The sequence below is a fragment of the Mastigoproctus giganteus genome, chromosome 11 (assembly GCF_048544385.1).
Source record: "Mastigoproctus giganteus isolate SK-2022 chromosome 11, ASM4854438v1, whole genome shotgun sequence".
Lineage (NCBI taxonomy): Eukaryota > Metazoa > Arthropoda > Arachnida > Uropygi > Thelyphonidae > Mastigoproctus > Mastigoproctus giganteus.
The window spans coordinates 113726349-113742897 of NC_143585.1; the positions used below are offsets into that span (position 1 = coordinate 113726349).

The following is a 16549-nucleotide window of genomic DNA, read 5'->3' on the forward strand; positions in this document are numbered from 1 at the left end:
TTCTTATAGTACATATTATAAATAAGATTTGTAAAATAATAAGAGAAGTTTACCTCAATATAATACGTAGAACACTTCTGTATGATATTTTCCAGCAATTAAAACGAAAAAATCGAAAATCTTACATAACAGTAAAAAATAATTAAAAATCAATCTAACGCAATTAAAAAGTAAATAGATTAATTAAAAGAAATATAACGAAAAAAATGCAGAACGATTTTCCTTCCTGAAGCTGACAACACTTTCCGACCATATGCCGTGTGTGTTGCATTTTTTGTTATATTTCTTTTAATTAATCTATTTAATTTTTAATTGCATTAGATTGATTTTTAATTGTGTTCAATTGATTTTTAATTATTTTTTACTGTTATTTAAGATTTTCGATTTTTTTCGTTTTAATTACTGGAGAGTATCATATGTATTATATTGAGGTAAACTTCTCTTATTTTACAAATATTGATATCAGCGTAGAACATATTGAGCATTACAGCTCTGCTTCATACTATAAATAAGATTATACTGTATTGTATTAGTAGAATTACATTAAATGTACAAACTTTTATTTGTTTTGTTTGCTGATTTTATGAACAATCGATATAATGTCCTTCCGATATATAACGTTCATTTTTCTCATTCCCTTTGGTGGGGTGTCATTACATAGAGCTTCAACTGTATTACATTCTGCTTATGTGACTAATTTCACATTCAAGTGATTTTTTATTGCAGCATCTTCTAGAGTCAAAGATTTTAACTAACAGGGAAGAAGAGAATTGTTCATGTGTATCTGAAATGAAACCAAAGTCCTTTGTTGTAAAAGGTAGGTTCAGTCTTTGAATTAATCGGTATATGTAATCCTTAACCAATGGAATGGTGGAGGTGGGGTACCTGACAGCTGGGCGCCTCCGTAGCCAGGTGGGAAGGAGCAGCAGTGCGTAACACACGCTTCTTGATTAGACTGGGGTTCGAGCCCGTCACCACCAAATACGGAGGATGCAGAAAGGTCAGGGAATGACCACCGCATATTCCCGCCCGGAGCAATATGGCCTTAGTTGCTAATGCTCCTAAAAACCAAATAACAAACAAACAACCTGACAGCTGACCCTTGAAAATAATCACTCTTTAGCTGTTAATTAGTGATTAAACATTTATCTGAAATTTTTCCTACCTTTCTAAATATAGACAAACTGCAGTCACAAGTGATTTTTTTTTTTTTGTTTTTGTTTTTGCAGGGCAATTTAATGTGAGAAACTGTCAGGTGACCTACCACTTTTTGCAGCTGATAAAAGAGTGGTGCATCATAGACCGGTGACCCTCCACATAGTTTCAAATTACACGTTCGTTTATAGTTTAAAATTACCTGTTTTTACTCTCTTACTAGTTCAACATATGTCTGCAATGTTATCCAATTTATATTTGAAAGGTAGATTTATTTCTGTTTTCATGAGAACACAAATACGATGAGATATTAGTATTGTCCAAAGAGAATGCAAAAAAAAAACATTTTTGGTGATCTAATACTGTTTTTTCTGCTACAACAAGTGGCTTAATAATGAAACATTTGTCATAAGTATAGATTTTTTAGTATACAGGCAGTGCATAACTTACATTAAGCACTGCATGTTATTACTTAGTCTGATGCTCACTAATGGTATACACTGATTATAGGTATACAATGGTATTAACATTAGTAAAGGCATATGATACAAGAAAGTGAGCTTATACACCTATGCAAAAAAGAAAACCCTTCACATTCCACCCAAAAGATTGATTAGTGCCTTGAATTTATTTCAGCTGTCAACTTCCACAACAGATGGAAGTTTGTTCCAGCAATCAAACAACCGCTCGCTAAAGGCACATTTCCTTACATCTATTCAATTACTGTCTTTCTGCAATTTGAATTTATGCTCCCTCAGGTGTATAATCTGAGCAAGAGGAATCCCATCAACATTAAGCTTCCTCAAACCATTCAAAGCCCTTATACTTGAATATACACTTGAATCAGATCACCTCGCACATATCTAGTTTCCAGATGCTGCAATTTGCAGAACTTAAGCCTTTCTTGCTACTAGCAACCCTTATTTCCACTCACCAATCTCATTGCCCTTATCTGTACTTGTTCCAACAGCTCCACATCTTTCCTAAAATGAGGCCTCCAGACCTGTATGCAGTACTCAAGGTGTGGCCTGACCATTGCCTTATACTGGCAATGAAAAATTCCTATATATCATTGACAATACACCATGAGCTACTCTTGCAAGCCAGTAATGCCCCAGTTACCATTACAGTTAATGGTCCTCCAAAGACAGCAAATCAAAATTGGTGGAAACTATCAAACTGCAACCATCATTGGATTGGATACTGACACAAATGACAACTCCAAAAATCAACTCCATTGGATTGAATACTGACACAAATGACATAACACACCCCTTTTTCCTTAAAAACAAGACAAACAAAAATAGATCAATACAAGTGATCTACAACTAAAAAGCAGTTGGAATAAGAAACTTTCCATTAAACCACATAATGGAAAGAATCCTTCAATGGAATTGTAGAGGCTTTCAGAATGCAAGGGATGCCTTAACGATTGATATGCCCTAGCAGGAAACATTTAAATTCACAATTGTGTCCTACCGTTAAAACTATACGTCTTTATATGAGATAGCAGTATTGATTGTTGTCCATGGAGGGGTGGCAGTTCTTGTCAGAAACAATATTCCACCCAGACATGTTTCTCTTCAGACTCTTTCAGAAGTAGTGGAGAATTAGAAAATATGATATCAACTGCCATCTCTGTTGTGCTTATTAAGAGATTTCAATGCTCATCATCTGCTGTGGGGATCTCCAACAATTGACAAGAGAAGTAAGCTAATAGAATACCTGCTTGATGCTTCTCAGTTTATTGAACAATGGTGAGCCTGCCTATATCCATTTTTCTATAGGATCCATGACTGCCATTGACTTTTCAATCTGTTTTCCTGCCATATATACTAATACAGAGTGATCAGTTCTTGATGATCCACTAAGTAGTGACCATTTATAGATTCTCTGTATGCTCTAAACATGGATAAAGTCAACTGAACTCTACTGTATTGCCCTACTTGGAAATTGCATAATGCACACTGGAATGAATATGCCTCTCACATTCAGTTTTATGATGAGAAAGTCCAATCCCAGTACACAGATAATAGCACTGAACATATAACTAACTAGGTTTTACCAGCTGCTACATCTGTAATAATAAAATCTTTGCCACGAAAGTGCAAACACAGCAACTACTGGTGGAAATAGGAATGTACACATGCTAAAATAAAAGCCAAGTTTTGCCAAATACGAAGAAAAGCAAAGAAAGATGCCTGTATTAAGATTATTACTATATTTATTTATTAATAATATAAATTGGTAGCAAACAAACTGAATGAGTATTTTGCATCTACATTCACACATGAGGAATTATTAAGGTTTGAAAATGGCAGAAGGTTATCAAATTGTAGCAGGATACTTAATGATTTTGTAATAACTGAAAGCAAAGTGGAGGAGAAATTGTCGAAGTTAAAACATAAGAAAAGCACCTGGGGTGGATGGGATCTATCCAGTTATATTAAAGGAGACGGCAAAGCAACTAAGCAAACCCTTAGCCATAATTATGAGAGCATCCTTGGACTCAGGGGAGGTTCCCATGGACTGGAGATGTGCAAATGTATCCCCAGTTCACAAAAGGGGATCGAAGGGTGACACGAGTAATTACAGACCAGTTAGTTTAACTTCTGTTCCGGGTAAAATAATGGAGTCACTGGTTAAAGATGCATTGCAGGATCATCTAGACAATACTGCAGCAATAATTCAGACACAGCATGGGTTTGTTAAGGGAAAGTCTTGTCTGACAAATTTGATAGGATATTATGATGTGGTTACAAAGGAACTGGATGCAAAAAATAATTTTGATATCATATATTTGGATTTCAGGAAAGCTTTTGACACTGTTGCGCATGGAAGACTATTGTACAAATTGGAGCAGAATGGTATTAAGGGTAAGTTGCTGCAATGGATAAAAGGATGGTTGAGTAGGAGAAGATAGAGGTAATTAATGAGTGCTGCTCTTCGCTGGCTTGATCCAGTTCAACACAATATATCGAGGATTGCACTTGGTGCATTAGAACATTGCCAGCACATAGCCTTTAAATTGATGCTGATGAGCCCCCACTGTCTTTACGTAGGATATCACTATTGCTAAAGTACACTGTCAGGATACAAAGTTGTGCCTCGCATCCCATTCAGTCATACCTTTTAAATCCATCATTAGAAAACCTCTACAGAAATAATCCTAGTATAGTAAAACCAGCTGGTCTTTGCCTTATTGAACTGATGCAGGTTTTGGATGCTTCCATCCATTCCTTACAACAGGTAGAAACTTGTACTCAACCACCATGGGTTCCTCCTCCTCCTATACCGACCTGTGACACTTACCTCTGTCAATGGGGAAAGAATATTTTTTCAAGTTTCAAATGTCAGACAGCTTCATGCTATTCACAATCAAAGATATACTGATTTTTCTCCAATATACATGGATGGCTCTAAATCTAATTCAAATGTTGGAGCAGCTGCAGTGTTTCTGAATACCACAATTTCAGCATCCTTTCCATCTGAATTCAGTATCTTCTCAGCCGAATTAAATGCAATTAAATTATCTTTAGAAAATTTCTGTTCTGACTTTTCTTTAAAATCTGTTATTTACACTGATTCCCTCAGCTCACTCTTAGGATTATGTAATTCTTCAGATAAAGTTCACCCTGTTCTTGATGAAATTAGAAACTTGTTACTATAGATTGAAAAACGCCACCAACTAGTCACCTTCTGTTGGATTCCAGCACATTTTGGTATTTTGGGCAATGAACTTGCTGACAAAACTGCATAAATCATCCATGCTGCATGATAGGCATGCCTATCAGAATGGACAACAATCTGGCACTCTCAAACTAATAATAAACTCTTGTAGTTTAAACAGGATCTGAAAATTTGGCGCTCCAGTGTCCATACATCAAGACGAGAAGTAGTAGTCCTTTCAAGGGCAAGAATAGGTCATACTCATCTGACCCACCTTTATTTACTTACAGGAGACAATCCACCACAGTGTCCACATTGTTATGTAAATCTGACTGTTAAAAACATTCTTATTGACTGCCCCTACTATAGACAAGACAGAACTTCAACCCTGCTATCACTGGTAAATCTTGATAAACCAATAACTTTAGAGAATCTCATTGGTGACAATGCAAATGTTTCCAAATTTTACAACTACCTTAGGCAAACTGGACTTTTTAATTATTTCTGATTTTACAGAATTTTCTCATATCCTTATTTTATAAATGAATAGACATATTATAGCCATAGCAGCTTATGCGCCATCAAACCTCCATAACAACAACAACTATATATAACACGTGCCAGTGTGACTTCATTGCTAGGCGCTGTGGGGTGTATTCACTGGCGGAGAATGGGTAGTCATAATGTTTTTGCTCGTGGGTATTTTCTACCTACTTCGTAACTTACAAAGAAATATACAAGAAATAAAACATGTTTGGTACTTAACAAAATGTGTTTTTTGTTTTATTACCCTTATACACACTACTGTGAAAACTGAACGTGACCCGTTGACCAAGTGAGGTATGAGCGTGCACAGTTAGTTGACCTATATAGCGTAGATAAAGTGTCAGTGGTTCAGTAGGTAAAATTCCAAGCATGTTGGGTAAAAGGAAGGATTTATTGGACTTTAATAAAGGACAGATTGTGGGTGCTCGACAAGCTGGTGCCTTGATTTCCCAAACAGCTGAACTGGTGGGGTGTTTGAGAGCCACTATAGTTAAAGTGTACAGGACTGGTGTCAAAATGGTCAAACAACAACCCAACAGCAAAATTGCAAAGGTCAGCGAAAGGTTGATGTTAGAGGTGAGCACCGGGTCCAACAACTTGTACAGGCAAACAGGCGCAGCATTGTTGAAGAGTTGACTACTCAATACAACATGGGCCAACCCGGAACAATATCAGGCATGACCATGCATCGTACGCACGTATGGGCTATACCAGCAGACGACCCCTACAGCATCCTCTCCTAACCAAGGTTCATTGGCGTAAAAAGACTCATCTGGTGCAAAGAGCATGCAAGTTGGATGTTTGAAGACTGGAAGAAGGTGTGTTGGTCAGATGAGTCACGTTATTTGGTTGGCCATCCCTCCTGAATGCTTCCGACATCTTGTTGAATCAATGCCACATTGGATAGCTGTTGTACTGAGGGCAAAAGGAGGACCTAGTATTAGGTAGGTGTTCATAATTCAGTGATCACTGAGTTGGGTATATATATATATATATATATATATATATATTTTATTTTATTTTTATTTTATTTTTTTACACTTCTACAATTTGTACCTTATTTTATACTTTTTGCTTGACTGGTTGTGATTTATTATCCAAGAACCTGATAAATCCCACCAACCTATGACCCAAGATTGCTAGTTTTGGGACTTTATATCTTTGATCATTTTGTTATACATGTACATTATATCCTTCCAAGCATTTAATAATGAACTAAACATCTTATGATACTTTATAAGTAAGACTAAATGCAACTGGGCATGGTATTTTTAAGAGTGTAATTATCTATATAATATAGGTGTAAAAACTCCACAGACAACTCTTAAAGGAAAAATCTATGATAGTGTAAAAGGGATCATTTCAACTGTATCTCATATTGTGCTCATCCTTCACGACTAATTACCATATATTGCACTACCTCGAATAAGTGTGTGTGTGTGATGGGGGTTTAATGGCGCACAAGCTCCTCGAATAAGTAATGCTTCACTAATAGAGAAGACTATTGTTACTTATTCTCAGTGGGCACCACCACCCAGACAGCACCGTTTCAAGGCTTTGTTAGCCTTTCATTGGTGGATGGGTCTATATTATATAGATAATTATACTCTTAAAAATATTATGCCCAGTTGCATCTAGTCTTACTTAAACATTATGTGCACCCTTTGGCATCTCTCATATTGTGGGATTATCTTCACAACTGGGTTGTCATGTTTGCAATACTGGGGTGCTTGCCCACCCACCGATGAAAAGCTAACAAGCCTTGAAACGGTGCTGTGTGGGTGTTGGTGCCCACTGAGAATAAGTAACAAGTCTTCTGTTAATGAAGCATTACTTATTCAAAGTAGTGCAATACATGGTAACTCATTGTGAAGGATGAGATACAGCTGAAATGATGCCTTTAACACTACTATTGTAATTTTTTTCCTTTAAGAGTTGTCTATGGTATTTTTACACCTATATTATATATGATACTTTATGTATTTTTCCTTTAATCTTTAAGCATAAACTTAAATGGCTTTTCTTCATGTCTGCTTATTTCTAATTGCTGTATTTGATATTGTTACAATAATCACACCTTATAAATATTTTTATATATTATTTTTAATTTTCAGAGTTAGAAATAGAAGCACAATCTGTTCAGCAAGAAATTTTGAGATTGCCTAATGAAGTAGTAAAATTTTGTGTATATATGTTAGAGAAATATGGAAACAATTATAAGGTAGGGTTAAGCAGTAAATATTTGAAATGGCATTATTATTATCAGATTTAATTGCATGACCAGAAGGCATTACATTAGAATATTGAAATATTAATATTTTTGTTCTAAAGTTTGTACGTTGAATAAGCATTATAAGATTTACAGGAATTATTTTTAAAAAAAATATATATATATGTTATCTTACTTTTGGGCACATTCACAAATGCACAGAGTGCCTATTGTATTTCTCATATCTGTTCAATTATCTCTGTGTAACAACTCTTTGACCGGTGCAAGGATATTCATGATTTTTAAGCACTTATCGTTTAGCCACGTGTTCACACACCCACAAGATGTGACAATAAAGTTCCTGGACTGGTTCTCTTGAAATATTGCTCAATGAGTTTGAATATAAATGGAAGTGGTATTGTTGTAGTTCAAACTTCCTCCAACAGATGGTGGTACGGAGATTGTTCAGTAGGCTGACAGGCTGCAAATAACAACCAGTTTCATTAGTAGCCATTATTGTTCTGTGTCATGATTTTGCAGTGGAGCAACAAACAAATATAAAAATTTTCCTTTCAACTGGGGAAATCTGCCACAAACATATGAAATGTTAAAAACTGTTTATGGTGACAAAATTATGTTAAGTACTGCTTAACATTTTGTCACCATAAGTAAAATGTTAAGCAGGGTGTGTGAATGGTATAAGTGGTTCAAAGTCGGATTTGAGTATGTTTGCAATGACTGAAGAAGTGGTCATCTGTCAACTTCTCAAAATGAGGACAGAGCTGCAAAAGTTTGGGAAATTGTGGCAAGAGATCGTTGTTTGACCCTCAAAATGATGGCTGATGATTTGGATATAAGATAATTTGGATATGAATAAATTCTGCATGAAGATTTAGGAGAAAAGGAAAGTATGTGCAAATTTTTGTCCCACAGCCTTGCAGATGAGCAAAAGCAACATAGAATATCATTGTGTAGAGACTTAATACAGGTTGCCAAGGCAATTTTAATTTCCTCAACTGTATTGTCACTGGAGATGAATGAAGGGAGTTTCAATATGACCCAGAGGTGAAGCATCAGAGTATGCAGTGGACTTCAAAATTGTCACCAAGACACTCCCCCTTCAGGTACGAAGGCTTCAAAGGCTTCTGGTATGGGTGCTTCAAAGGCTATTGCAGTGCATTTCCTGGGTGAGGCTGCAATTTAAAGAGAAAGGTTCTTGTTGCATGACAATGCCCCTACCCATTCCACACTTGTTGTAGAGACATTTCTGATAAGTTTTCTGATAATGGCATTGTACAGATCAACCATCACCCAACTCTCTCGATCTAGTATCAGCATTCTTCCTTTTTCCCACGGTGTAAACTGACCTCAAAAGAAAGAGATTTCAGGATGTTGAGGACATAAAGAAAAACATATAACCACCAAACTGAAAGTAATCTCTTTGGATGCCTTCGCCAGCTCTTTTCAAAAACTTTGAATGGTGTAATAAGTGCATTCAATCAGGTGGCAATTACTTTGAATAAAAATAAAACCATTTTTGAGCTGTGTGTGTGTGTGTGTGTGTGTGTGTGTGTGTGTGTGTGTGTGTGTGTGTGTGTGTGTGTGTGTGTGTGTGTGTGTGTGTGTGTGTGTGTGTGTGTGTGTGTGATCAAAACTATGGATAGGATTTCCAGTCAATGGTAGGAGGTCATTAATATACAAGAAGAAAACAGTGGGAGAAAGAACTGAACCTTGGGTAACACCAGCATTAGAGGAGAAGTTAGGAGGCAGAGCCATCTGCTATCACCTGCAGTGAGCAGTCAGGTTAAAAATTGAATACCCAATTACAAAAATCAGTCAGCAGTTCATAAGGTGGAATTTTAGAAGACCTTTATGCCAAGCATGATCAAAAGCCTTTAAAATGTGAAGATCAACTGCCTAAGTTTAACCAAACTTTGCCACTGAATTTGTGCATAAATGGGTAACATATGCTTATTACATCACCAGTGGATTAACACTGATGGAATCCATGCTGTTGATCACTGATCACATGGAAGGTTTTAAGTTAATTATGGAGTTGGAGATAATGGATTTCTCCATTACTTTACCGCAGAAAGAGTAAGCTCAGGAGCACAGGTTTTGAAATCAAGTGGAGAGGTACCATCAGGACCTGGTGCTTTCTTGCCATGAATATTATTCAAAATTCTTTTGACACCCTTTTTCAATACTAGAATTAGTAGAAAAGTTGGATGCTAGCACGTCGACTTTATCTTTAGCTGAAGTGGCAATAGAACCATCAGGTTTTAACAGAGGTGGTAGTACAGAAGGGCAAGAGTTACAGCCAATAGCTTTTGCAAGAGACAAGAATGCTCAACTACTGTTTTGACTCATTAATAACTGCTTTGCAATTGTTGCGAGCTTTGGCAAATAGGCAGAAAATGAACCTGAATATTTGGATGCAAGCTAATTGTGATATCCAACATTGTTATCTTGAATAGTCTTAAACAATACACATTTATTGGAAAACCAAGGTTTAGGTAAAGGGTGAGATTTTAAGTTGGAATGTGGAATAGAAGATTTCATTCACACACAATCTGAGCAAAGATTATATCAGATGATTCAAAATTGTAATCTGATCATCGAAAAGAAGAATAGAAATTTCACAGATCATCCCATTTTGCATTATTTCAATGCCAAATGACCTGATGCTGAGATTGCCATGAGAGAAAGTTCCATTGGAGAAGAGACTAGAAAAATCCTTCCAATTACAGAGTTGTAATTGGAAGGATTTTTCATGAGAAAATGATCGAGGGTGTTGGCTGTGTGGTTAGCATCATATGGTATTCTGATAGGTAAATGAATAATGTGTGCAAGATTATTAGTAATTCCAAAAGTCTAAGCATCTTGACCAGCTGGGTTTGTGTGAGTAGAAAACTGAAGTAGCTGGAGTTGTGAACATTAAAATTACTTCCGTGTTAGGAAAGTTGTACAGGGGTATGTAGAGCTTCAAAGAAAGGAAGTCAAAGAGTTCCAAGTGATTAGCAGAATTGGGAGATTGATAGAGGCAACAGATCAACCTTGGCAGAATGAGGGTAGAGAAATTATAAGCCAGAGAAGATCAAAAAGAGGAGATTCCAAATTGCTAGTCTCTGATAGGGAATGTCAGAGTGGGCATATGCACAAGTACTACCTTTGAAGCAAAATAAATTGTATAGCAACTAATTAGGACAATTGTGATGAGCAGTGATTGAATCAACTGATAATTGGGATTCTGTCAGAAAGTGTAAGTGGGGCTTGCCAGACTGTAAGTGGAAATGGACATCAATGAGATTGGAACTTGGACCACCCATATTTGTGAAATGAATGAGGAAGTGTTTACAAGATTTAGATCTTTCGCAGATAAGTTTGTCCTACTAGTTTGAACATTCATGATGTATTCAGTAGAAAAGAATAGGTGTGGGTGGAACACGTTATGTAACAAAACTTTTGGATATGGTATATATACACAGCAACAATACACCCCTCCTTGACATAACGTAGCCTCGACAATGCTCCCCCACATACACGCTTCTCCGACTCTTTCCAGTTACCTCTTGGACTATCTAGCAGTCAGCTTGAAAACACCATTTTAGAGCTATACTCTCAAAATGTATGGTAGAGTGAATCTCGCCATGATGCTTATCATGACCCCAAAAAGTCATCAATGATACTGCATGTTGGAAGAGATGGTGGGTTGTTGGAGCTTTGCTCTGGGGTCTAAACATAGGTTTCACCACTTCAAGCTTTCGATAAGCAACTTGATGCCACTTGGTGCTATTACACTAGTTCATGAGAATCATTTACCACCTAGTATTACCTGGTTCCACACAGGACTGGTGTTTCTCTGTTGTAGTGTAGTTGCCACACACCTCAACACCTAATTACCTTGGTTTGCACCTAAGTGGTCACGCCAGTAAACTAGGTGCTATATCCAGAGTTGTTAATAGTACCACCATTGTGAAGGTGCAAGCAGAGGATTTGTTTTTCGCAGACTGACTGGACTTCATTGAAATTTGGTCCACCTGACTCAGTTATCACCAGAATATTAGTTCCATCAGCATCTTAGATTCCCAGATAGTAACCCCTAGCTTGTCATACCCGAGAGTATCTGTTTCAATCCTCAAGAACCAATTTGTTATCAGGAGATAAACAAAAGTGGGGAAAATAAATGAAAAGGGAGTGGAAATTTTGGTGTTTAACTTTGCGATTTGTTTTTTTTATCAAAGATCAGTTATCAGTAACATTCAACAGCATTGTATGGATGCTGTTTTTATTTCCTCAAATTAAAAGTAAAAATGTAACTAATAACAACAAAGGATTCAAATAATTTTAGTCTTCTAACAAAATAGCAGATAAACAAATAATATACAACACAATAAGTAATAATTTAACTGATAAAGGTAGTATATTTTTGAAAGAAAGTGTAAACCTCGGTACAAAATAAAAAGCCAACATCTGATTTAAATGTGGGGGGGTTGTCAGTTTCAGTGTTGCATGAATTGCCACATTTTCCCTGGTCCACTGGAAATGAGAAATATCTTACTATGCAGAATTACCCTTCAGTTGGCATATGCATGGGGGGGGTGCCTCCGTAGCCAGGTGGGAAGGAGCAGCAGTGCATAGCACATGCTTCTTGATTAGATCGGGGTTTGAGCCCGTCACAACCAAATACGGAGGATGCGGAAAGGTCAGGGAATGACCACCGCATATTCCAGGAGCAATATGGCCTTAGTTGCTAATGCTCCTAAAAAAAAAATAAAATAAAATAACAGAATATGCATGGTGTGCTGCAAAAGCCTGAAATTTACATATCACAGTGTTAGTCAAGCTACATAAACTGAATGAGGAATGCAACATAATTCATTAGAAGTACAACTTCTTGGTATTTATTTGCAAGCATATTTGTAAAATCTTGTTAAAACATGTTTTCCAGAAACAATTTATGCAAGTTGGTGTTACTGTATGGAGATGCAACAGAAATGCTAGAGCACCAGCAAGATTATTTTTTGAGAGGCTGTAAATATCACATCCCACATACTTGTGACTTAATTTGTGCTAACTGGAAGCACAATGCTTAAAAAGGATACAAATCTGTACTGAAATAGGAACATCTTCGCGAAGAAGATGTTGTGACCTTCCTGTCATATACAACTAGCAGTGTCTGGGAACCTTCTTCTACATGTGGAGGATCCTTTGAAAGAACAAACTGTGTCCCTATCAATTGTTTTTGCCACAAAGTTTGCATGAAGGTGGTGATACAAAATGCCTAGTTTTGTAATTTTCTGTTAATCAAGATGGAAGAAAAGCCCTGTTTCCTTAGTAATATCCTGTAGATTGATGAGGCTACAATCTCTCTTGATGGCTTCACCAACAGGCACAATTCCTGCTACTGGGCTACTATCTGTCAAAACCTGTATTGTTGCAGAAATACTTGCCATCACGTGAGATGAACCATAAATGTGTGTTGTGGCATATGTGTTATTGTCAGCCATGTTTCTCTTGATGGTAAACCGACTAGGAAGAAATGTTACAAATTACTTGTACTTCATATTAATGTATTTGATTGGTTAAAAAGTTCTGTAAATGTTGAAGTCCGACAACATGAGTTTGTTGCGATGGCACCCCACTGCAAAAATCGTAGCGTTACAACAGTGGGTGCAATGCATATTTAAAGACCAACGTATAGAATATGGGGGCGAAGTGTCATAGCTACCACATCCCTTCCCCTTTTTTCCTTGGGGTTTTGTTAAAGCAAGTCTATACCCCTCCCCCCAAGCAATTCAGATGATCTCAAAGGGAGAAATTTAGTGTATGCACTGAAATTAACATGTTATTCTAAGAATACCCATTCTAATTTATTATATAGGTTGCATGTAGAATGTAAATTTTGTGTGGTGTGTATTTGCTGTTTTGCTATAAGATTAAAATTATTTTATATATGGAAATAATAGAAACAGTGTATAGTGTTGTTGAACGGTAATGATAACTGATCTTTAATAAATATCTGGGTAAAGTCGTGAAGTTAAGCAACAAAATATCTGTCTCATTTAATTTATCCTTTTTTTTTTTTTTTTTATTTCCTGACAGTGAATTTATTGTGTGTGTTTTTTTGTCCTTATAAACTTCTGTTTCTAGAAATTGCTGCTTGCCACCCCAGAATTTATTTTTTTTAAAGTAATTCTTTTGAATGTTATTTCTTTTGTAATTACTGCAAGAGGAGAAAAATTTACAACACATTATTGTCCTTGTACAGGTAGCTGTTCGACACAAGTAAATGTGCCTGTCGAAAAGCAGCCATCACAACTGTTGTTTTTTTTGTTATTTTCTTCAAATAAAATCAGTTATGTTTGTTTCAGAAGTATACTGATGATGTGTTTAGACTACAGTGTTCTCTCCAGAAAATTTTGCCAGCCGGGTGGCATTACGAAGTAGCCTGGTGGGGAATTGTAATACTTCGCAATATTATAAAATTTTCTGTTATTTATAAATGTGACTTAAGCGATTCAGAGAAAAATTAATTGCATAATTTAATGTTATATGCTCCTGTCACATTGATCTCGATTGTATAGTATCTTTGAATTAATATTGATTAAGATCATGAGCAGCCATAAGGTACTGCGAGAATCGCTTAAATTTTAGCCGGGTGGCTAAAATTCACCAGGCAGTGCACCTATTCAATAGGTCTAGGGAGAACACTGGACTAAACCGAGGATGGGTAACAAACAACTTTCCCACTAAGAAAAAAGCAGTTGAGTGGGCAAAATTTATATTTTGAAATTGTGAAATCAAAATGGTAATGCTTATTTAATAGGTACTTAATACTTATTAGGTCCAATTTAAACATCAAATTCAAAAAGTTTAGCAAATGGCCTAAACCTAAAAATAAGTGAGATAGACCCTGGAGAATTTTAATTGAAACACACTGTATATAGTTGTCTGTTGCAAAGGTAGGTAATACAGAAACTTTGATAGCTGATGAATGCAAGCAGGTAGTCAAACAATATTGGAAAACTAAGAATGTGGATTTGGTGTGGGTGAAGTGGTGTTGAAGTCTTTAACACTTTTCCACTGGACAAGGTCTATTGTTAGTGTACCAAAGAGTGGTTGAGCAATAACTGTTACCACCCAGGAAAATGAAATATTAGTGTATCTTACAAGCATCTTGCAAAGTCCAAATAAATCAACCAAGAAGGCTTCTAAAGAGCAATAAATTTCACAGGTCTTTGTTTTGATTGATGGAGCATTTTCATTTGAAGAGTTCTCAGATTGATGCAATTTTGCAATATACTGAGTGAATTAAGACAGAGCGGTGTACTCCTTGAGAAGATTATCCAGTTCAGTGGAGCTAGCTTCAAATTTTTCAGGCCATCTCAACAATTACAGCTGTGTTAATGGTCATCAAAAAGTCACATGTCATGATCAGCTAAATAATCCAGGTGTTACAGTTTGGGATTGAATTTCATGTTTTGGAATCATTGGACCTATCTTCTTCAATGACACAGAAAATATCTGAATGTATTGGGGGACAGTACCACAGCTGCACCAACAACCCAACAACCATGCAGGATTGTTTTGCTAGCAGGATGGCACTCTGCTTTACAATTGTTACTAGCTTTAGTATATTTTGAAAATGAACCTAAAGATTTGGATGCGAGCCAATTGCAATATGCAACATTCTTGTCTTGAACAGCCATATCACATTTATTGGAAAACCAAGCTTTAGTAAAGCATAAGATTTTGGAATGTGGAATAAAGGATTTCATCCCTGCATCACTGACATGATCTGAGCAAACACTGACATCAGAAATTTTAAAACGTTAATCTAACTGTGGAAACGAAGAATAGAAATCTCACAGATCATTCCATTTCACATTCTTTTAATGCCACACAACACTACATTGAGAATGGCCATGAGAGAAATTCTCCATTGGAGAATAGACCAACGTCAATTTATGATCTGAGGTGCCTAGAGGATCACTCACTTCAGCCAATGTACTTTGAATGGTTCATGAATAGTTGAGAGTGTTGGAATTGTCTGGTATTCTGGTAAGTATGGGCTTGGCACCCAGGGTATCATCATTCTTCTCTTTCTTGGTGATTCCTTTCTACTTCTCCCTCTCTCTCAGGATAACTTGGAAATTTTTTTTTTGGCCAGTGCAGCATAAGCCTCAGGCTTTCTTGCACCATATGGTTAATAATAATAAACGAACAGTTTGTGTGAGGTCATTTAATAATTGCTAAAGCTGCAGCATTTCAACCAGCTGAGTCTGTGTGACTACAAAACAGCTGTGAGTGTTAAAATTATCAAGAAAAATTACCTCATTATTAGGAAAGACTGGAGAAAATAGGCTTTCTGACAAAGGAAGCCAAAGAGTTCCAAGTGATTGGTGGAGTTAGACGAATGAAGTAGAAATATTTTAAGCCATAGAAGATTGAAAAGAGGAGATTCCAAATTGCTAAGTTCTCGACAGGGAATATCAGAGCAAACATATGAACAAGTCCCACCTTTGAAACAAGAGGAATCATACAGCAAATAATTAGGACAACTGAGACGAGCAGTGGTGGAAGCAACTGATGGTTGGGATTCTGTCAGAAAAAGTAAGTGCGGCTTGGCAGACTATAAGAAATGGACATCATTGAGATTGTAACTGAGACCATGTATATTTGTGAAACAAATGAGGAAGAATAATTTTGTTCTATTAGTTTGACTGTTCATGATGCATTCAGTAGATAAATTAAAGGAAGAGAGGGGGCATGTCGTATTAAGTAATGAAAGTTTTGGATGTGGAGTACACCCAGCTACTTTGACATAACATGGCCTCAGCAATGTTTCCCCATGAACACACTAATTGAACTCCCTACTGACAGAATAGAAGCAGCAAGGTTAGGACATGCTAGCATCATCCAGATGCTTCCTAGACAGTTACCAATAGGTTCTGTCTGGTGGACTGT

The 16549-nt window shown here is 36.5% G+C and overlaps 1 protein-coding gene across 1 annotated transcript in view; it reads left to right on the forward strand.

Annotated features, from left to right (window-relative positions):
• Positions 1-16549, forward strand: part of LOC150078359 (nucleolar protein 16) — a 61880-nt gene that overhangs the window by 16781 nt on the left and 28550 nt on the right. Inside the window, exons 3-4 of the mRNA XM_090384839.1 lie at positions 727-817; positions 7485-7591. Coding sequence (XP_090240965.1) covers positions 727-817; positions 7485-7591 — 198 coding nt within the window. The remainder of the gene's footprint in view (positions 1-726; positions 818-7484; positions 7592-16549) is intronic.